At 36.6% G+C, this 23,012-nt stretch overlaps 2 protein-coding genes across 2 annotated transcripts in view; both read left to right on the top strand.

Annotated features, from left to right (window-relative positions):
- LOC111442036 (glutamine synthetase cytosolic isozyme-like) overlaps positions 1-1,180 on the top strand; it is a 5,983-nt gene extending 4,803 nt beyond the window's left edge. Inside the window, exon 13 of the transcript XR_002710261.1 lies at positions 1,158-1,180. The gene's annotated coding sequence lies outside the window, so the exon portion shown is untranslated. The remainder of the gene's footprint in view (positions 1-1,157) is intronic.
- LOC111442033 (TATA-binding protein-associated factor BTAF1) lies at positions 95-21,919 on the top strand. The gene is made up of 29 exons (XM_023079279.1): positions 95-249; positions 492-636; positions 749-843; positions 957-1,156; positions 1,248-1,302; positions 5,070-5,151; positions 6,350-6,687; positions 8,159-8,267; positions 8,366-8,963; positions 9,118-9,250; positions 9,383-9,451; positions 11,265-11,476; positions 12,393-12,633; positions 12,772-12,942; positions 14,014-14,439; positions 14,527-14,973; positions 15,331-15,450; positions 15,538-16,020; positions 16,265-16,803; positions 17,149-17,641; positions 17,735-17,803; positions 19,314-19,418; positions 19,494-19,721; positions 19,791-20,054; positions 20,144-20,193; positions 20,627-20,736; positions 20,817-20,899; positions 21,080-21,292; positions 21,416-21,919. The coding sequence occupies exons 2-29, from the start codon at positions 588-590 to the stop codon at positions 21,590-21,592; spliced, it is 6,159 nt and encodes a 2,052-aa protein (XP_022935047.1). The 5' UTR covers positions 95-249; positions 492-587; the 3' UTR covers positions 21,593-21,919.
- The last annotated feature ends 1,093 nt before the right edge of the window (positions 21,920-23,012 follow it).

The following is a 23,012-nucleotide window of genomic DNA, read 5'->3' as shown; positions in this document are numbered from 1 at the left end:
TGTAAAAAAAAAAAAAAAAAAAAAAAAAACACAACAAAGATATATAATAAAATTTAAAAAAAAAAAGAAAAATGGTTGAAATATATAAAATGCAACTCATGCAAGATTGAGCGAGCGAGCGAGCGAGGGAAGAAGGGTTTTCGTCGTCGGTTATCGACTGAGCACCATTCACCAAGTTGGAGAGCGAAGAAACGTAGAAACAAAGATGTTTTGTTCAATCCCATTTCACTTATCTTCATCTCCTTCCAGGTAACCCTAATCACCCTAAACTTGGTCGTTCTTCCATGTCTAATCCTTCAATATCTCCATCATTTCGTAGATCTTAGGAGCTTAGAACTCCAATTCGTTTAAGGGTATTCCAAATCTCTAATTTTTCACCAATTTGTTCTCAGACATTCGATTGCCTGCTTATAACTGAACTGCTCCTTATCTGACTGTTCCGTGAAGTCTCGATTGAATGTTTAGCTTTTTGTTGTTTTGATGGAGTGTAGGGCTTAGCGCAGTGAACGGGACTTGACGGTGGATAGGAATGTTATCAATTGTTATTATTAGCAGAAGTCTAGCGGCGTACTAGGAATGTTATTATCATGGCACAGCAGTCGTCTCGACTTCATCGTCTTCTTACTCTCTTGGACAGTATCCTTGTTCTTGTTCATATTTTTTTTTAATGAAACTGTACGCTTAATTGTTGTATTTCCATTGAATTTCACTTTTGAGTTGGGGTTTTTTCTTAACGGAATCCCAATAGCTGGTTCAACACAAGCAACGAGATTTACTGCAGCTCGGCAGTTGGGGGAGATTGCGAAATCCCATCCTCAGGACTTGACATCTCTTTTGAAAAAGGTCATAATTTGTTGAGGTTTCATTTGATATTGTTGTTTGCTTGGGCCGCATACTTTTGTGCAATGGATTTCATTATGTTGAATTAGTTTTTAATCCTAAGTTTGTTTAAACAGGTATCTCAGTATTTACGCAGTAAAAATTGGGATACACGGGTTGCGGCTGCCCATGCGATTGGGGCTATTGCACAGAATGTTAAGCACACATCTGTGTCTGAGCTCATTGACTGTGTTGGACTAAAGATTTCAGAGGCTGGCTTGTCTGGTACTATCGAGGATGTCCTGGCCATGCCTGATTTGCAGTCTGCATTTAAAAGGTTTCTTTTTTATCTCCAGAGTTCCTAATTTATGCAAATGCTGACCATGTTGCTTGTTTACTGACCGAATGCTGCATTTTCTTCATAACAGTTTTGATATGAATAATGTGCTTGAATTTGGCGCCTTGGTGGCATCTGGAGGACAGGTGATCTGTCTATTTTAGTAGCTTATTTTTCTTGGGTACAAACTCATGAACATGCACTTTTTGTGCAAATATATGTATTTCTGTTTGTTTCTTAAGTTAAAAAAGATACAATATTTTTCATTGATGAAATCAGAACTACAAAAGCGTACCTGTATATTACAATGGAACCAAAAATAGGAAAAATTACACAATTCCGAACCCTATAAACTTGATTGAAAACAGAAAACTATAACAATTACCATGAACTTTACTAATAACAACGGTATAACCTTAGGAATTGTGAAATTTTATAGCAACTACTCCTGTTTTCCAAAAAGCTTTCAACTTAAAGTCAAGCTTTCATTGCGAGAGGTGAAAGAATACAAAGAGGTGTAAAAATAAGGCCCAAAGGAAGGAGCCAAACTAAAGGGGCTCCAAGTTAACTAAATAAGATCTGAGTAATTAAAAAACCTCGGTCACCAATGCCAAATGAGAAGCTTGGAGCTTAACTAGAGACTAAACCCCTCCCAAGAACTCTTGAACCCTCTAGAAATCCTGTTGTTTGTCTTGGCTTAAAGCCCCACAAAATTGCAAAGAAGTTGGCATGCCATAAAAAGTCTCTTATCACAAAAGGTAAGCGAAGAACACCAAAGCTGTACAAGCTCTAGGGTGAGCCAAATAAACACTTGAGGTCTAAAAAAAATCATTCCACACTGATGAAGTGAACTAACAATTTCAAAGGAGGTAATCAAGGTCCTATGCTACTCCCCTACAAAGAATACAACACTGCAACAATATCAAAGCAGGCATGTACCTTGAAACAAGATCCAAAGTGTTAACCTTACTATGATAAGAAGTTGACCTTCTTGGGAATTTTAACCTTCCAAAGCATGAAAAAACTGTACAACATTGGGGAAGAAAGGATCCACCAAACAAGAAAAAAGGTATGCAAGAAAACCCTTCAAAAGAACTTGGACCCAAAGACAGATATCCCTTCTACTCGCACTAACAACAATATGGGAACCCTTCCCCTCATTGACCTCTTCCTTTGAAAATTCCTCCTATGTTCTCTACTCTTTCTAATAGATATGAAGATCCTAAACATATATAAGAAGTAGGTAAGAATCGTACTTAATACAGACTGTACCATTTTGCTTTGATGTGGAACTATAAGGTTGCTGAAAGTATGTCTTGCTTGTTGACCTCTTATTCGCTCGTTTTAGGGTTCTAACGTCCTTTGTCCGATAGCAACAGATACTGCTGCCCTCATGATTGTGGAGTTTTGTTGTAATCTAGGGAGAATGGATGTTTGCATTTGGAGTCCTTGTCCTTCCTTCTTGTAAATCCTTCTTTCTTTGTTTGGTCAACCAATCCCTCAAGAGCCTCTCTTTTCCTCGTGGAAGGTGGAAATTCCAAAGGCAATTCAGTTTTTTTTTTTTTTTGTATGGTAGGTTCTCATGGAAAACTTAACACCTTGGATTGGGTTTCAATGATTGGGCTGTTGTGTTGCATGGTAGGTGGGTTGTTGGGAGCCTTGATCGTATCCTTTGGAGTAGTGACTTAGCCCATGCTGTTTGGAGTCATTTCTTTGAGGAGTTTGACTTAACCTTGGTCAGACATAGGGGTTGCGGAGGAGATGGTTGATGAGTTCCTTCTCCACCTCCTTTGCATGAGATGGGAAGGATTTCGGGGCAAACTGAGCATGTGCTGTTTTGTGGTGCATTGCGGGTGAGAAAAGCAACACAATCTTTAGAGGGATTGAGAGGTCTTTGAGTGGCGTTTGACTTTTATTAGGTTCAATGTCTCTTTGTGGGTTTTGGTGGCGAATTGTTTTTGTAATTATTTGTTAGGTCTTGTTTTACGTGATTGGAGGCTCTTTCTTTAGGTTGCCTCCGTTTGTGGGCTCTATTTTTTTATGTGTATTTTTTCATTTTTCTCAATAAAAGTTTGTTATTGATAAAAGAAAATTGACCTAAAGGGCAAAGGGCTGGTGATCACCTTGTCTAACACCTCTTGAAGCTAGAATCCTCCTTCTCAGGTTACTATTAATGAGGATGGAAAAATTGACTGTCCTAACGTTTCTTCTAATCCAAGATCTCCATTTACAATGACAACCTTTCTTCCCAATTACATCATCTAAAATGTCCCGACCACCGTGGTCTTAAACCTTGTCAAAATCTATCTTGAACATGACTCCTTCATGCTTACGACTTCTATAATTTTGGTTAGCTTTGTTAGCTATAGGAGTTTCAAAATCTGCCTACCTTCAATAAAGGCACCTTGGAAATCAGAGAATAGGGAGGAGCTTTCTTTATCTATCTGCCTATCACCTTGGCAATGATTTTATTAATACTAGCGACCAAATTGATGGGTTCGAAATCCTTGACCCTTGTAAGTTCCTAATCCTATCTTTTTTTAAATACAAGATGAACAAAAGTTTCATTTTGAGGATTCTACAGGATCCTTCACTCATAAAACTCACAAAACACCTTCCAAAAATCACTCTTAATATAGTGCCGGCTATCTGGAATGAAAGCCATAGCAAAACCATCTTGACATGGGGCCTTATCCACTGGGGAGCTTTCCCACTGGCGCTGGCTTCTATGGAAAAAGGAAATTCCAACTTCAACCTGTCCTTCTTCAAGTGGGATACCAATCTAGGCCTTCTAGAAAAGGCTGGGAAGAACCACTGAGCATAAAGACAGAAAAAAGGAGGACAATTGATCTTCTTGTCCCCACGTAAGGTTTCACCGTTAGCATTTTCTTGAGGCGCAATGGTGTTTTTTCTCTGCCTATTTTCCAATTCCCTTCTTTAGCCTGTCTTACCTTCTCTTATGTTACCTTCACTTTATGTCTCCAATTGAGACCCTCCTCCCTCCTTATGAACGTCTCAAACTTTTAACTTACAACTTGAAAACAGACCATCAGCATAAAAAATGTAATCCAAACTTCAAGTTCCAGAACATTAACCAGCAAGAAGAACCTCCAAGAGCTGCTTACTTATAAGCTAGGAACGTATTCAAATACCCTTTTAACCCACGCACCAAAAACTTGTGAACACAATTGAAGGAACAAAACACTAGCACAGGAGACCAATAGAACAAAGTTCGTATGCATAGTGTGCTAGGAAACTTCTTCCCCCCGCCCCCCCACCTTTTTTTATGACAGCAACAAAAAAATTAATTCGTCTTCTTTTCTCTCTTTCTTCAGCTTTTTTTCTTTAATTTTTTAATTTTTGATTTTTTCATTCGGCTTCTCTCTCGTTTCTCTTTCTGACAGCCCTCTATTGGAACCCAAACCACACCTACCCCCACTAACATCCTTTCTTAGTACAAACAAGCTCCCTAATTTTCTCAAATCTTAACATCATCTAAATCACCCCTCGAATCTTCTACTCATTTATTTCCGCTATTAATATTTTTTACTGTTGGTTTTCAGCGTCCCACTTAATATCTTATATATTTTAATACAAGTTGCTATTGTAATGGCCCTTGAATTGAAGCAGTATTGGGATGGGGTTATTTCATTTCCCCTCCAATATATATATATATATATATATATATATGTATGTATGTATGTATGTATGTATAAAATATTAGTTGATAGAGGATTTCAGTGATTGGCCTGATCATACTGTACATTGTAAAATATTTCTGAACTGATTGCGAAAATAAATAAAAAGTTGAAAGTTTCCAGAATTTAGATTTCTGGATGATGTATTGCAATAAAGCAGGAAAGACTAACTAATCTGATAGGTATGTGGATTGATTTTAAGATATACCTTGCAGGAGTTTGATGTCACCAGTGAAAACATCAAGAGCCCAAAGGAGCGTTTGGCTCGTCAAAAGCAAAATCTTCGTCGTCGTTTAGGTTGGCATACACACACACACACTCATGTATTTGAAAATTATTGATATACTATAGAAGATTATATTATAGATCTGTAATTATCTTGATTGGAGATTTCTTTGGTAGGTTGCCTCCTTTTGTGAGATTTCTTTTTGTCAGTTATCTAGTAGAAGATTATATTATAGATCTGTAATTATCTAAATTATGTTTATATAAGTAATTGAATAATGTAAATAACATAACGTGACTTTATTAAAAAATTGTCACTAATATATGTGTGTGTGTGTATATATATATATATATATAAATATCTTTTAATAATCAAAGCAATTATATTGGAAATTCCTAATGTTTTGAGCATGAAATATACAGAAGTATAACAAATATAATCTCTGTTGGGAAGAAAGGGAGTACTGACAAGATGACTTGGGTTTAGCACACTTAATAGCTAATTAGTAAGAGGAAAAATAATAACACCTTGTAGCTGGTTCTGATCCCTCACTATCCGGGTAAGATATGTTTCCTTATATTAATCCAATTTTCCCATAGAATCAAAATGACAACATCAATCCATGTCTGGTATTTGCATACCTTCCATCTATGACCATAGAACTTTTTCGGAGATTAAATCTTAGACCCTGCTTAGTGGGAAAAGTTGGTTTCCAACAAAGGCTTGAGAACCGTGCCGAGGACACCACCAAAGAGCAGAAAAGGAAAAGGTGATTCAAATCCTCTGTGCTGCCTTGCAACACTGATTCTGAGTAGGGAGAAGTTAGGATTTCACATTTGAGAAAGCTAAAATTGCACACACATCCTAAATTTAGATTTAATACACGAGAATTTTAACAACAATAATGATAATAATAATTATTAAATGTAAAATTTCCTAGCCTAGCAAGCTACATTATGCCAAAACTACTACCAAAAAAAAAAAAAAAAAAAATCATGCTGTGTAATGATGGTATCAGATGTATTCATACCACCGAGTAAAATTGATTTTATCTAATTATTTGTCTTTGTGCTTCCGTAATCTAAGATTTTTGGAGTTTCCCCAATATTGATTCAATATCCTACATGCTTTAAATAATTTGAAATTTGTACCTTATTTTTCATCTTGTTCCACCACTCGTACTTCATTTCCTTTTTTTAGTGTTTGTTTTTCTTGGTACAAGTCCTTTATTATGTTTTCTTGTTAGCAAATCTCTTCCCTTTTGCACAGGTTTGGATGTGTGTGAGCAATTCATGGATGTCAGTGACATGATAAGAGATGAGGACCTTATCTTGGACAAAGTTAACATGCATGGTAATGGTGGAGACAGGCAGATGTATCCATCGAAATCAATACATAATATCCAACAGTTCGTTGCTAACATGGCCCCGTATCTTGTATCCAAAAGGCCCAGTGCTCGGGAAAGGAACCTTCTGAAACGAAAAGCAAAAATAAACTCGAAGGACCAGACAAAACACTGGTCTGAGGAAGGAGAGACAGATGTAGCAGGCACCCAACTAGTGGAAACACCAAGGGGCTCAGGTCCGGACTTATTAAGTTCACAAAAGGTACTATCTTTCTATTATCTCCTTGCATACACCAAGGGGCTCAGGTCCGGATAAATACTTTTTTTTTTGGTTCTTTGAGGCTTCTTGTACTTTTCTTAGTCTTCTTTCCTTGTGTCAAATGCATGTATCAGTATTGTTTGTTTTCTATGCTTTTCTGGTATTTAGATGTAGTTATATAATTTGCTGGAGTTAATACTGTTACAAGAGGATGCTGGACAGCAGTGGATCTCTTACCTGCAAATCTATGTTTTTAAGGCCTTGAAATGGAGGAATCCTAGACAACTCGTTTGTCAAGCCCACTTTCCTTAAATAAGCGAAATAAACACTGCTTACCGAACTATTGTGCCTAAAAATATCTTGCTTACCACAGCACTACGACACAATGCGGTGTCGTTTACCTTACATAGCATTGTCTCGTCATTGCCGCCAAATTTGTAGAACAGCCCATGAAATCTAGAGCCATTTGTTCATCACTTGTCATTATGCAGTCAGATTTTGGAAGTAGATATCTACCACCTTTAGTGGTTTACAAGTTACCTAATGACCTCAAAAACCTTCTTATTTACACTCTTAATGTACGTTTGTTTTCTGATGGGAAGAAGGTTCTTGGGAACTTTTTCTTATTTGAACTTTTTGTGAACAACTTGGAAAGAATGTAACAGTCGCCTCTTCAAAGAAAATGAAAGTCCTATTGAAAGTTATTTTGATCAAATTCTATTCCTAGCGATTTCTTGGTATAAATGCATATCTTTTTTATAACTCTTATAGTCTCTACACTTTTGACCAATTGGATAAATCTTTTGTGACCCCTTCGTTTTGGATTTTGCAATTCTTTTGTAAATTGCATACATTAATGAAAAAGTAATTTTATGGGGATGGTTGATGTGAATGAATCTTCCTACGAAATTTAATGAATGGAAAAATATAAGGATTTTGACTTATCTTCTCTGCTTGATGTCACTATTTCTTTTGTTGTACTCTTAGACACTTAGCCATTTCTAAGATTTTGATGTGGGGAATGTGAAAATAATTTGAGGGAAACGTAGTGATTTTAAATGACCTTGCATTTTCTATGAAAAATGGGACTACGTAAAAATACTTGAAGGAGGTATGACTTTGTGCAGTCATGTTATATTTTCTTTCCTTTATCTATCTCCATATTCTTCTATTTTCCTCCCCTTTTGCAAAGCTATCGGAGTGAAAATAAAAGAGATCTATCTTATATGAAAAAAAGTGGTAGTTAGTGATGCCTATGATTATATTACTGTGTGCTTCCATGGTTTGATGATAGCTGTAATATAAAGTTCTTAATATATGATGGCTGCTCGGTTGTTCTGACTGAATTAGTTAATTTTGGTTTGCTTACCTATAATTTTCTTTTTGATCATCAACTTTCCATTCATCTGTCGATTATATTGCAACTTCTATATGTAAAGTGAAAGTGAAATAAATGTTGGCGATCCATCTGCAGGCAGCTGTGAGTGTAAATAATGATGATGATTTTGGTGATCATGATGGTGATGGACAATGGCCTTTCCATAATTTTGTTGAGCAACTTCTTCTTGATATGTTTGATTCGAGTAAGAATTTTCATATTACTTTAAATGTTGGATATACTGACAGTAATTTCTGTTTTCCTGAGTTCCCTTGTTTATTTTTAACCTTTTTAAAATATCAGATTGGGAAGTTCGTCATGGTAGTGTGATGGCCCTGAGAGAAATCTTAACTCATCAAGGAGGTTGTGCTGGAGTACTGTTGCCTGATTTGGTCGTGGACAGTTCTCCATTGACCACGTTAGAAGATGGAAGTATGCCAAATAAGCTAAAGCGCGAAAGGGACATTGATTTAAATATGCAATTGACGGAGGATGAATTTGAGTTCAAACTGAAAAGACCCAAGTTTGAAGACGCCTTATGTCCACCTGTCAATCCGATGGTTTGTGCCCACGAGGATATTAAATTGGGGATAAGTGTGAAGGTTGAAAATGATGATAGGCCTTTGCCTGATGATCAGTCTGAAGCTCAATTTAATGTTTGCTCTGTAAAGGTGGAGGATCATCCCAATGGTTCATATTTGCATAAAGATACATCTGAAGCAGCAGCCGAGGAGTGCCCTGATAATAAATTACCTTCAGAGGGTACTACTATGCTCAAGAACTTTTCTGAAAATCACGAGCTGAGGAATTTGGTTAAATTGACTAGGCATTCTTGGCTGAAGAATTTTGAGTTTCTTCAAGACTGCGCGATTCGTCTATTGTGTATATTACTTCTCGATCGGTAGGCTGTTTATTTCTTACTTGACTATAATTTTCTAAGTTTATCTTATCATTTTTTGTGGGTCCTTTGCATTTTTTGAGTTTAGAGACAAATATTTTCCATTTGCTGAGGGATGCTGTTTTCTCTCTCTCTTTCTCTTCCATATATTTTGCAGTTTTGGAGATTATGTATCAGATCAAGTCGTAGCCCCTGTGCGTGAAACCTGCGCTCAAGCATTGGGTGCAGTGTTCAAGTACATGCATCCTTCACTAGTTAATGAAACGCTAAATATCTTGCTGCAAATGCAGGTAAGTTTCAAGTACATGTTCAATTTTTGTAAATATGGTATTCTTGCTTAGGAGTATGCTCGATTTTGTAAAACAATCCAACTCTAAAACATCTGTATGTTGTTTTAACGTTACTTTTATTCCTCCATTCAGTTCAGACAGGAATGGGAAGTTCGTCATGGGAGTCTTTTAGGCATAAAGTATTTGGTTGCTGTACGGAAGGTATATTTTCATTACTACTTGTATGTCTGGCAGCTTTTTCTATTGTGTGGGTTTCATGATTTAGGATCGGTCATTGTCATTGTATATTTGTATCTAAATAGAATCCTTAAACCTCAGAATGCTTTATGCATGAAAGGATGGCCTTGAGGGTAAAGGTCAGATAAGGGTTAATTTTTTGGTTTGAAGCTTGACCTTTAGTTAAAAAGTTAAAAGAGGGGCTTAAGTATAGGAAAGATATCTAAGAAAGTCATTGAAGTCGATCTTATGATTTTGTAGGGGAGAGACAGCACGGGACTAGTATTATTCCCAATTACATCATTGAGCAGCTAATAATAATAAGAATGCATCCCCTGTAATCCAATGACAAATCTCCTTGTTTGGATTGTAGTTGGTGGTCCCACCAACTTAAGTTTCTTTCCTTTATGTGGTCCCATGTAATCAAAGAGGTCGTGTACATTTGTTATCTGTTCTAAATATTCTTCTTTGTCTAATATTGCGTTAAGATTGAGTAAGCTCACAATTTGCACCCTCCCATGCTCAGTCGTTGGAGCTTCTTGTCTTTGTTCTTTCTTTGAATAATTGGAGTCATATCCCAAGAGCAGCTCTTGCTGTATGATCCTGTGTCCTTTGTATTTGATGCCATTCCTCTTGGTATCATAGCGTGATGGTCTATGTTACACTTCTCTTGTGGCATTCTTTTGTCTTGCATCGTAGATAAGTCATAGAAGCTGGAAGTAGCTAAGGACCTTACAAAATGAAACAAAGGCTCCAATTTTAAAAAATTAAAACTTGGAGGATAATTAAAAAATCCTTAGTCAATATATATATTTTGGATGACAGAAGAACTTCATTATCAACAAAAGAAAAACATACAACCTAATGGCCCTAGGGATGAGAGGTTCCTAAGCCTAATTAGAGGATCCTAATAAAGGGCTTCCAATCTAAATGGATGAGCATGCTTTGAGTGTTACAAAAAGGAATGTGTAGCACTCCAAGAGGAGGTTGTAAACTATACATTTTGACAAAAAGGATCACAAGATGTCTTAGCTGAGTATCTGGTGTGTTTTTTCCCGTCCAAATCAACCAAGGAAGTGATCTGCCAGCATTATTCCAAGAAAGGAAGTCTAAAAATTCTCCTTTCTTTCCTGCCAATTCTCTGTAAAACCACATAAAATTAGCATGTCAAAGAATATGCCTTTTATCTTGAAAGGTTGGATGGAATAAAATATATTACGACAATTGCCTGAGTCAAGCCATGCACACGCTTGGTCTCTAAAAAGGCATTCAAATCGATAAAGCAACCTTGCATTTCCACAGATATGGTCAAAATCTTCATATGCTTCCTTGCAAAGTAAGCACTAGTGCAGCCCCAGTCACAACTATGAGTGTTTAAGTACAGTCCATAGTTTTGGCTCTTCCTCATGTAATCTTCTTGGGAATATTTAACTTCGACAAGAAGGAGAATAGGATCTTTAGTTGTAAGGTAGTTTCTGAAATAGAGAAGGAAAGAACGACCATAAAACCTTTTTGAGGGTTTGGGTGACAAAAAATGAATATATCTTCGACCTGACGTAGATGGACATATTCTAGAAGAGAAAGGGGAGCAGAAGAAAGGTTATCTGTGTCAAGTGGAAATCTTGTAATCTTGATGGCTTTATGAGGACTTTTTCTCCTTTCTTTTTATTAATGAAAGGATATTTCTTTAAAAAGAAGACTTTTTGTTACAAAGATATTATTCATGGTAATATTATGAGCTCTAGTATTGTTGTTTACGCTTCAATCTGTCATCTTACTGCTTTTCTGTTTGTGCCAGGAACTTCTTCATGATTTGCTTTCACGCATTCTCCCTGCATGTAAAGCAGGGCTTGAGGACCCAGATGATGACGTTCAGGCAGTTGCAGCTGATGCTTTAATTCCGGCTGCTTCTTCTATTGTTTCTCTCAAGGGTCAGACCTTGCATTTAATTGTGATGCTGCTCTGGGACATCCTGCTTGATTTGGATGATCTAAGTCCATCCACCAGCAGGTAACGGTTAAACATAAGGCCCATGTCTGTGTTGGTAGAATTCATGCGATTTAAAAGATGTTATTCTTTTGAATAAGCTTGTTCACCAATTGTGCAATTAGAAGTCTACTTTTTAACTTTCCTGGCTGAGGCTTGGGGGAGTATCTTATCCTTCCTGCCATCTTTTGTACTTTTTGCACATTTATATGATTTTGTTTGAAAAAAAAAAAAAACTATTGGTTTTTTTCCCTTATTGTAGCTGTACTCGTTCATCTTGTTTCAAAATTGAGAGTTTTGGTCACTATGGTGAGATATTAAGGGCAAAGACTTGAGAGTTTGGGTCACTGGAGTGATATACAATCATGTTACTTGATGTGTTGGTTGTGGATTGTTTAGAAGAAGAGTATCTGAGTAAAGGATCTTTGTGGGTGGATGTCATACTCGCTGCATTGTGGGTAATTTGGATGAACGTAAGAGAACTTTTGAAGCCAAGTTATGAAGATTCTTTTTTGTCGTGGAAATGAGTCAGCTTCTTGGGCATCCTCTTTGCAATTCTTGTAATGAATCATTTCTGATTTTCAAGACACATTACAACGGAATCACCCCTCCAACTTCTAACTTCTTGGTCTTTGCTTTCCAATCATATGCTGTGCTTGCTACATTCAATATTCATTGCTTTGAGTTGAATATACCCTTTCTTCATGGTGAACTTGCACAAATCTTTTCCATGTTTTGTTTCTTAGAGAGTGATTGTCACTATTGTTAATTTAGTTGTTGGTTGGGATTATGATAATAGTTGTTGACTCTGAAAGACGAAAATGCATGATGAAATTATTGGTTTAGATATGATTCAATTCATTTGAAGTGACTTTTATGCTATAATTTATCCTTGTCATCCCATCAATAATTGTCTTATGGCTTTCTATTTATTATGCAGTGTAATGAATCTTTTGGCCGAAATCTATTCCCAGAAAGAGATGATTCCAAAGATGTTTGAGGCATTAATTTTAAGAGAGACCCAAGAGTTTGATCTAAATGGAGCTATTCATGTGCATGAGACCCCAGAAGGAATACGTTCGCAGGAAAATCCATATGCATTTGCATCATTGGCGCCGAGGTTATGGCCATTTATGAGGCACAGTATCACATCAGTTCGTTATTCAGCTATCCGCACTTTGGTACACTTTCTCTGATGTTTACTCTCTAAATATTTTCCATGGAAGATTTGTAAATAGTTTTGTACAATTTTCTTATTTCACACGTTGCTGTATTATAATAATTTCATTTCTTTCATCAATAAATATTCATCTGTACAGGAACGGTTGCTAGAAGCAGGATTGAAACAAATAATTTCTGTGCCTTCTACTTCCATTTGGCCGACAACCATTTTAGGTGACACCCTTAGGATTGTGTTTCAGAATTTGCTTCTAGAATCAAATGATGATATTTTGGAGTGCTCAGAGCGAGTTTGGAGGCTCCTCCTCCAGGTTCTTACTTTTGCTTTAGTTTATTACTATTGTTAGTTTTTATGATTTTTCATTTTTGAAGTGATTTAAAATCATAATTTCACTCGAATCATGAATTACTAATTACATGATAATTGACTTCTTATGTCTTCTTTTCTTTATCCTTATAATGTAAATGAAGTGTAGCATAGTCTCTTACAATGAAAAAATTATGTAAGTTTGTGATTGTAATAAATTTCATTGTGGTTTTATTGCCGGCTGGACTTGGTTCTACCCTAGTAATCTTATGTTTTTTCTTTGTATCCAACTAATCTTCTAGTCCCAAATAATTGGAAATGGCTCTTTATTTCTCATGGTTTATTTGTAATTGTTGCGTTTGTTTACGTGTGTCTATGCTATATACATTTTTGTATGCGTTTATGCAAGCCTACAAAAGGTAAAAGCTAGTTGTAGTTGTTGGTATATAACCCTAAAGTTAACTAATGAGGTGGTATCCCTTCCTAATTCTTGGCATATACTTCCTTCAATCAAACAAATCCCATCTCCCTTTTCCATTAAAAAGACAGACAGACAGAAAGAAAGAAACACCCACACACAACACACACATCTAGTTCCCTTTAAAGAGTTCTTTAGCGGGTTTCACTGAAGTTATCAATGTTGGTCATGAGAAATTTGGTTTGGAAGAGGAAAACTGTTCAAGAAATTTATTGGAATTTGTGACATTATTGGGATTCTGTCCTTAAGTGGAGTTTTCTAGGTCAAATTTTGATGATTTTGTGCTCCTTGGTTGTAGTCAATTGGAGCGTGCACTTGTAATTTGCTATGGCCCTTGGTTACTCTTGTATCTTCTTTTTCATGCTTTTTCGTAGGTCAACAAATGTTTTAGTCCATAGATTTTGGCGTTGTTTTTGCCCCCTTGTATTGTAGATGATCAATCTTTTGAAGCTTTCCAATTATTTTTCCTTTTCTTGTTTGTATAAAGGCAATTTCTCATTCCTCTTTGTCCCCTTTTATCAATATATAATGTGTTTTTGATCCTTGATTGTACAAAATTTAGATCTGCTGACAATACTTTTATTTTCCTTGTATTAGTCTCAAGTGAAGGAATTGGAACTTGTGGCAAGGTCACATGTTTCATCCTGGTTGGAGCTTGCAACAACAACATACGGTTCTGCATTTGACAGTTCAAAATTATTTTGGCCAGTAGCGCTTCCTAGAAGAAGTCATTTTAGGGCTGCTGCTAAAATGAGAGCTGTAAAACTTGAAAATGAGTCTTCCAGCGGAGTTGGCATGGAGTTGGCAAAGGTAACTATTTCACATGAAAGAAATGGAGATTCTTCGTCCAGTTTTTCTAAGATCATTGTCGGTGCTGATGCGGATATCTCAGTGACTCATACCCGAGTTGTCACTGCAACAGCCTTGGGAATTTTTGCTTCTAAGCTGAATGAGGGATCTTTGCAAGATGTAATTGGTCCATTATGGAATGCTTTTAAATCCTCATCTGGAGTCCAGCGGCAGGTACTTTAAAGTTTTGATCTCAGTTTTTCCTTCCTTGTTTCTGCCCTTCCGCATAAAAAATTTATCTGATTGCTCACATCCCATTAGGTAGCCTCCATTGTCCTTATTTCTTGGTTCAAAGAGATAAGGAACCAAGAGAAGAACTCTCGAGATCATGGAGTTATTTCTTGGCTGCCCAATTATTTAAGAGAAAGGTTGTTGGATCTGTTAACGTGCTCTGATCCTGCATTTCCTACGAAGGATTCACTACTTCCTTACTCTGAACTTTCAAGGACATATTCTAAGATGCGTGGCGAGGCTACACAATTAGTACGGGCCATTGAGTCATCTGGGATGTTGAAGGAATTCTTTTCGGGTAACCAGATTGACTTGGAGAACCTGACTGCTGATGATGCAATTAATTTTGCTTCGAAAATTCCAACATCGCTTGGAGATATTGATGGAAATGGGTTGGAGGGCAGGCAGGGTATTGATGATATAGAGTCATTGAAACAACGTCTTTTGACAACTTCAGGGTATTTGAAGTGTGTTCAGGTATTTATAAATTTTGAATTTTATAGCTGCATTTTGTCCTATTGATCTGGAATTTTTATGATGTTGCTTTTCCCTCCATTTTACACATTACAATGCAATGAATTATAGGGGTGAAGTTTCCATCATAAACGTGGGTAATCGAACCATGATATATTATGAGCAAGTACACACATTGAATTTTTGCCACTTGAACTAATTCTTTTTCATCATTGTCGGGAGGGTTTTTCTGAACTGTGCTATATGATATTCAGCTAATGGTGTTCATCATGCCACTTCATGATTAGGGCTTGGATAGATTTTTGTACTTCTAATTAATCTTTCTCAACATTCCATTTTCCTTTTTTGGAAAATTCCCAGGGTAATTTGCATATCTCGGTTTCTGCAATGGTTGCTGCTGCAGTTGTTTGGATGTCTGAGCTTCCAACCAGACTTAATCCAATTATTTTGCCTTTGATGGCTTCCATAAAAAGAGAGCAGGTAAATATTTCCTGATGTAAAAACATAGCACCCAGAGACATATATTATGAATAGATATCACAATATATCATTTTGAATTACTTGAAGGAGGAAATACTACAACAAAAAGCAGCAGACGCACTAGCAGAGTTAATTTGTCAGTGTGTTCTACGTAAACCTGGGCCAAATGATAAGTTGATAAAAAATATTTGTACTTTGACCTGCATGGACGCTTCTGAAACACCTCAAGCTGCAGTTATTTGCTCCATGGAGGTAATTGATGAGCAAGATATTCTTTCTTCTGGGACTAGTACGAGAAAATCAAGAACAAAAGTTCATACACTGTCTGGTACCGATGATCGATCAAGAATTGAGGGTTTTATTAGCAGACGTGGTTCTGAACTTGTTTTAAGGTGTCTCTGTGAGAAGCTTGGGGATGCATTATTTGGGAAGCTTCCGAAGCTTTGGGATTGTCTTACAGAAATATTGTTGCCTACTACTACTGAAAATGTTACTGCTGAAGATGAACAGAAAATAATGCACACCATTGAATCTGTGAAGGATCCTCAGACCTTGATAAATAACATCCAGGTTACTCTTAAAACTCAACTAATTCCCTAATAATTGATGAAAGTCTACTCTTCTTCAAAATGAAATTTTTGTACTTGTATAGTTATTTTCTATTATCTAACCATTTTATTACAGCTCGCAGAAATTATTTACTTTATTATTTCAGTGTGTTAATGCAGTAGATAACTTCAGGTTTTTCTGAAGGATGACAAGGTTAAGAACGTTTTTGAATTATATCAGTGAGTATATTATTTTGGATATGCAGGTGGTACGATCTATTGCTCCAATGCTCAATGAGAAGTTGAAACCAAGGCTACTTACCCTACTTCCCTGCATTTTTGGATGTATTCGGCACTCTCATGTAGCTGTTAGATTAGCAGCTTCTAGATGCATCACTTCCATGGCCAAGTCATTGACCATCGATGTCATGGGGGCTGTGATACAAAATGCCATTCCTATGTTAGAAGATATGAATTCCGTAAATTCAAGACAAGGTGCTGGCATGCTTATTAGCTTGCTTGTTCAGGGAATGGGTGTAGAGCTGGTTTCTTATGCTCCTTTATTGGTGGTTCCACTTTTAAGGTGTATGAGTGATTGTGATCAGTCTGTTAGACGATCTGTGACCCACAGTTTTGCTGCTTTGGTGCCTCTTCTTCCATTAGCACGTGGTCTTCCACCACCTGTTGGACTCAGTGAAGCTTTTTCTAAAAATAAGGAAGACGCCCAATTTCTGGAACAACTACTTGATAACTCCCACATTGAAGATTACAAACTCTGTACTGAACTGAAGATGACACTGAGAAGGTAAACTTGAAAAGTTCTACGTTAAATGGAAAGTAACAATTGCATACTGCAATGTTTCACCGGGGAAAATTTCATAAACCCCAATGTGGTTGACTTCTAACACTTCTGTTATATACCTAGCAATTAGCATTTCAGTTTTCCATCAAACTTTTCTGAATCTAAATGTTTCATTGCCTGTCACGAATTGATTGATTGATAAACTGGCAACTTCCCTTCATTACAATGATGTAGATTTCTAACAGTAGTTTACTATAGTTATTTACGAAGTTAGGACTAATAAATGTATTTTCTGGTTCTTATTTCTTTCGTTGCTCTGATTTTTTTTTTTTTTTTTTTTGCTTTTAGGTATCAGCAAGAAGGGATAAATTGGTTGGCATTCTTAAAACGTTTCAAACTTCATGGAATCCTGTGTGATGACATGGGTCTTGGTAAAACACTTCAGGCATCGGCAATTGTGGCATGTGACATAGTTGAACGCCTCACCTTAAATAATAGAGAAGATATTCCACCATCTTTGATAATTTGTCCATCAACACTAGTTGGACACTGGGCCTTTGAAATAGAGAAGTATGTTGATGTCTCCATACTTTCTACGCTCCAATATGTTGGTTCAGTACAGGAACGGACATCTCTTCGAGATTGTTTCAACAAGTATAATGTCATCATAACGTCATATGATGTGGTGCGTAAGGATGTTGAGTATCTTTCACAATTTCACTGGAACTATTGCATACTAGACGAAGGACATATTATAAGGAATGCAAAATCCAAAATAACCCTTGCTGTAAAGCAATTGAGATCTCAAAATCGTCTGGTACTAAGTGGAACCCCAATTCAGGTTAGTCTGTCCTATCAAAATTATTAATTTACAATAATCAAATTAGTGTTTTATTGTTTTTTATCTGATAAAATTCTCAAACTTCTGTGGCAGAACAACGTCATGGACTTGTGGTCACTTTTTGATTTTCTAATACCCGGTTTTCTTGGAACAGAGAGACAGGTAATGACTCCCTATAGATATGATTTTCGATCATTCAAATTTTGTTTATTTTTGTTATTGCCATGTAATGCTCTGGTTTTATAGATATTTTTGTTTGCAAATTGAAGAATATGAAAAACAAGAATGTTATCTTTGCCCACAAAAAGTCTTCAAACAGGACCGTGAGAGTCAATTTTGTCAATAGTATGACATAATAAACCTTTGAAGGGAGAGTTTCCAAAAAAGGTAATACACCAACGGTAGCAAAAAGAAGGGAAAGAATGAAAGGAATATAACAAGAAATTTCAAAAAGAAAATAATTGAGACCTTTTCTATTTACAACACTCCTCTCAAGCAGGATTGTGTATGTTGAATAAGTCCAGCTTGGTCTTTTAGACTTCAAAAGCTCTCTTGAATATGGCATTTGTAAGAATGTCTGCAATCTGTATCTTGGTGGATATGTAATTAAGCGAGAAGCTTTTGTTTTTAATTTTTTGTTCGATGAACTGAATCAATTTTTACATGATTTATGCAATCATGATGGATCTGGTTTTTTTGGCAATGCGTATAGTAGATTTGGTTCTTCTGAAGTGATTCTTAGTTGTAATAGGATGCTTTTGAGTCATATTCCGTCATATTCCTTGAGCAAGCGCTCTCAATTCTTGTTCAGCGTCACTTCTAGACATGACCGATTTCTTTTTAACTCACCAAGTGACTAAGATTTCCCGAACAGAGGCACAATATCCTGTAGTTGATCTTCTTTCAGTTTTTGAGCTTGCCCAAACGGCATTTGGGAAGATTTCATTCCTGGATTTCTTGAAGTACAATTCCCCTCTACGAGTTCCTTGCTAGTATACGAGAATCCTGTAAACAATTTGTATATTTTTCTCGGTAGTATTGTTCATAAACTGATTTTCAAACCTCAGTTTGAGTTTGGTAAATCAGTTTTCCAACCCGTCTATTATATTGTTCCTTATCAATCAATGTGTTTTCTTTGCCCATGTGGTTATTAGGATCAATGGGAGCATAGAGAGTTTACATCCAAGCTTACTTATTTTCTTTAAAAGATTGATGGCACATTTTCTTTGAGAGACACGAAGATTTCTTACTTCTTCATGGTCTCCTGTAGGCTGTAAGGATAATGTCATCCATATAGATAATAATAATCGCTATTTTCCCTTTGCAAGGATGTTTGATTAAAAAAAAGTGTGATCAGATCGACATTACATGTATACTTTTGTAAAATTTTCAAACCAGGCTCTAGGAGATTGTTTTAGGCCATAATAGAATTTTTCTGTCTGCACACTTTGTTAGTGGTTCTCGTCCATTCCATGCTGGTAGGTATCCACATAAACTTCTTCTAGTTTCCATCGAGGATGACATTTTTTATGTCTAATTGGTGAACTACCCTTACTCCTATCCATCAGAAAAAACCCTTTTCACTAACCAAAAATCTCAAATGCACTCTTATTCTAGTTACTTTTCACCTCTGCCACCTGCACAAAATTTGGTAATTTTTTTCTGCATGCAGTTTCAATCAACTTATGGAAAACCACTACTAGCAGCTAGAGATTCTAAATGTTCAGCTAGGGATGCAGAAGCTGGGGCACTCGCCATGGAAGCATTGCACAAGCAGGTTTGTCTTTTCTTTTTCTCGTGTTACACGCGTATTAGATAATCGCCCTTATGATTTCTATACTTATTTCTATAGGTCATGCCTTTCCTTCTTCGACGAACTAAAGATGAAGTGCTGTCTGATCTGCCAGAAAAAATCATTCAAGACAGATACTGTGACTTGAGCCCTGTACAACTAAAATTATATGAAAGATTCTCTGGTTCTCATGTTAGACAGGAAATATCAAGTATAGTCAAATCAAATGAATCAGAAGTACCACAGGAAAGCAGTGTTTCAACAAAAGCATCTTCACATATATTTCAGGTATGCTCTTTATTTCTATTCTTGTTTCAACTTTGTGTCCCTGATGCATATATTGTTTTTCTGTCTCAGGCACTTCAATATTTGCTTAAACTTTGTAGTCATCCTTTGCTTGTCACTGGAGAAAAAATGACAGATTCAATGAAGTGCCTCCTGACAGAGCTCATACCCGATAGTTCTGACTTAGTTTCTGAACTTCATAAACTGTACCACTCTCCTAAATTAGTTGCTCTCCGGGAAATTCTTGAGGAGTGCGGAATTGGTGTTGATACTTTGAGTTCTGATGGGGCTGGCAGCTTTGGCCAGCACAGAGTCTTGATATTTGCACAACATAAAGTAAATTGCTTGATATTGATTGTTTATTCATTAATCTGAGCTTCTGTTTTTCACTGGGCGATAATTTAATATCTGAGATCTTTCTGCAGGCCTTATTGGACATTATTGAAAGAGATTTATTCCACGCTCACATGAAGAAGTTAGTATACCATCTTTTTTTGCATTCATCAAAGAAGTTAGTTTGTTTTTGTGATTAGTTTTGTGTTCTCTATAGTAATGGAATGCATTAAAGTTATAACAATAGCTGGCTTTAGTGTCACGTGTAGACTATTTTTATTCTTCGTGCCTTTATGGTCAACTAGCACACTGAGCGCATAACCCGTGCCTGTCTTCTCTTATGAAAGAATCTTTTCTTGCATTTCTGACTCAGCAATCTCTTGGCCATTACCTCTTCAAATGGTATTATTGTAGCTCAGACTAGTTCCATTAGCATCCCAATTATGTTTCTGGAGTTTTCTCCTTTGAATAGCATGAATCAAAATGCACAGAGGCACACACAAAGAAGGCTTGCCAGTCTTAGTTATATATTATATTCTTCTGATGCCCTTCAATTCCTTCTCTTTTGAAAGCAGTGTTACGTACTTGCGATTGGATGGATCTGTTGAGCCGGAGAAACGTTTTGACATTGTCAAGGCCTTCAATTCTGATCCTACCATCGATGCTTTGCTCCTTACAACACATGGTTGATTCTTATTCTCGTCACTTTATCTTTTCACAATTTAGCTTATCTGATTGCATATGCTAACAAATTCACATTAACAGTTGGTGGTCTTGGTTTGAATCTGACATCCGCTGACACCCTTGTTTTCATGGAGCATGATTGGAATCCAATGCGAGATCATCAGGTAATCCTCTGTGTGTATGTGTTTAATTACAGTACTTTTGAGGGGAGATTATTACTCATTTGTAGGGAACGTTTTGCAGGATTCTAATTTAATTTAAAAAAAATATTTGTTCTCATTGTTGATGAAATTCGTTTATCATGGGTGCATTCTTTGTGTTGATTGATGTAATTATTTTTGCAGGCAATGGACAGAGCCCACAGGTTAGGCCAGCGGAAGGTTGTAAACGTCCATCGACTCATAATGCGCGGAACAGTAGAAGAAAAAGTTATGAGCCTTCAAAAGTTTAAAGTTTCAGTTGCCAACGCTGTCATCAATTCTGAAAATGCCAGTATGAAAACTATGAATACTGATCAATTGCTTGATCTTTTCACATCTGCTGAAACCTCCAGAAAGGTATTACTGCATTCATTGTTCATACCTATGATTCGTTCTGTAGCTGCAGATTCAACCTATTAAACCTGTTTCTCTCTGGGATTGATAACTGTTGATTAACTCGGTTCATAAAATGAAATGTAGGGAGCAACGTCGATGTCATCGAAGCAGTCAGATGAGAACTTTGATGGAGAGGTAAAAGCAATGGGTGGAAAGAAGGGTCTGAAAGCTATTCTTGGAGGACTGGAGGAACTTTGGGACCAATCTCAGTACACTGAAGAGTACAGTCTTAGCCAGTTCTTAGCAAAGCTCAATGGCTGAAGAAGTTCTTGTGCACACGCCATGTACAAAGTGTATATAAAGTGGGAGATGATTGAAAAGGCCCAAATTTTGACACTCTTTAACCACCAATAGGTTTCTGTCTTCCCTTAAACTCTCTTCCGTTCCTCCCTTTTCCCCCCAGAGGCTCATGCAGTTTTTTCAAGAACGGTCGGAGCGTACCGGATGACGATCTACTGAGAGGTGTAACGTAACATCTCGCAACTAATGCACTTTCAGGACTGGGAAGGAATGAGAATTTGTATATGTCGGATATTGTATATACGATTCATTTCACCTTTTAAATGAAATCCATTCTTCCATATCCTTCATTTTCAATGGAACGCTGTTAAGATTGTGCTATATTTGATGACACACCAATCTTCTCATTCAGCTTTCACATGCACTCAAGTGTTTATAATGCTACACCCACCATTGGTAAAGAATGGCCTTGCAACCGTTCAAACCCGACCCTAGTAGAATCGTATGCTGTACATGTAAGGAGTAAGTTAGCAATCGTTAAAGCACGACTATAGTAGAATCACATTATACATGCAATGGGTGAGCTTGTAACTATTATGGTAGGACCCTAGTGGAGTCTCATACATAAAGGGTCATGGAGTCATACATAATGGGTAGGGTCTCATACATAAAGGGTCATGGAGTCATACATAATGGGTGAGCTTGTAACTATTATGGTAGGACCCTAGTGGAGTCTCATACATAAAGGGAGTGATCCTGTATGTTATTGTCACGGCACAAATCTAGTAGAATTTCATGATTTACATTGCAAGAAGTGACTTTACATGTGAACTCATATCACGTAGGACATCCTGTAACTACAAGTTTTTGTATGTATTACTTATGTATACTAACCCTATAAGTCTAGATAGTTTACTATTAAAGATTAGTTCATGACTGAGTCCTCATATAATCTAGAGGAGAGCAGCCCGTGCTTGTTAACAACTGATATCCATGTGGACCATTGCTCTTATCTAGACAGTGACTAATAAACTCGTGATAGTCCCTCACAAAATATCCTAACCAAACTGAACCAACAAAGCTTAGAAGGAAACTCTAATTGCTACATAAAATAATTATCGAGTCAAACTATAACATATCATATATTTTTATGCTCAATTTTACATGTTAAACTCCTAAATTTATCTGAACAACCTACTTAAACAAACCCGTAACACTTGTTTTCTTCTTTCAAAATTTTCAAACGCCCTATTATAATCAAGGAAGTAACTCGGGGAATAAAGATACAAATTACTATTAAAATGGTGCAATCTCTCGCTCCACAAACCATAATTGTAATTTTTGTGATTGAAAAAATAATATTTACTAGGATTTTTTATTTTTACATGTCAATCGATATTTTTACATGTCCATAAATTTGATATAAACATAAGAGATGAAT

Source organism: Cucurbita moschata, unplaced genomic scaffold (assembly GCF_002738365.1).
Source record: "Cucurbita moschata cultivar Rifu unplaced genomic scaffold, Cmos_1.0 Cmo_Scf00004, whole genome shotgun sequence".
Lineage (NCBI taxonomy): Eukaryota > Viridiplantae > Streptophyta > Magnoliopsida > Cucurbitales > Cucurbitaceae > Cucurbita > Cucurbita moschata.
This window is presented reverse-complemented; position numbering and strand designations above follow the sequence as displayed.

Excerpts from the sequence above, each read along its gene's own strand:
- LOC111442033 (XM_023079279.1), top strand. The coding sequence starts at position 588 with ATGGCACAGCAGTCGTCTCGACTTCATCGTCTTCTTACTCTCTTGGAC. Across the intron at positions 9,452-11,264 it reads ATTTGGTTGCTGTACGGAAG|GAACTTCTTCATGATTTGCT; the intron begins GTATATTTTCAT and ends TGTTTGTGCCAG. Across the intron at positions 21,293-21,415 it reads CTGCTGAAACCTCCAGAAAG|GGAGCAACGTCGATGTCATC; the intron begins GTATTACTGCAT and ends AATGAAATGTAG.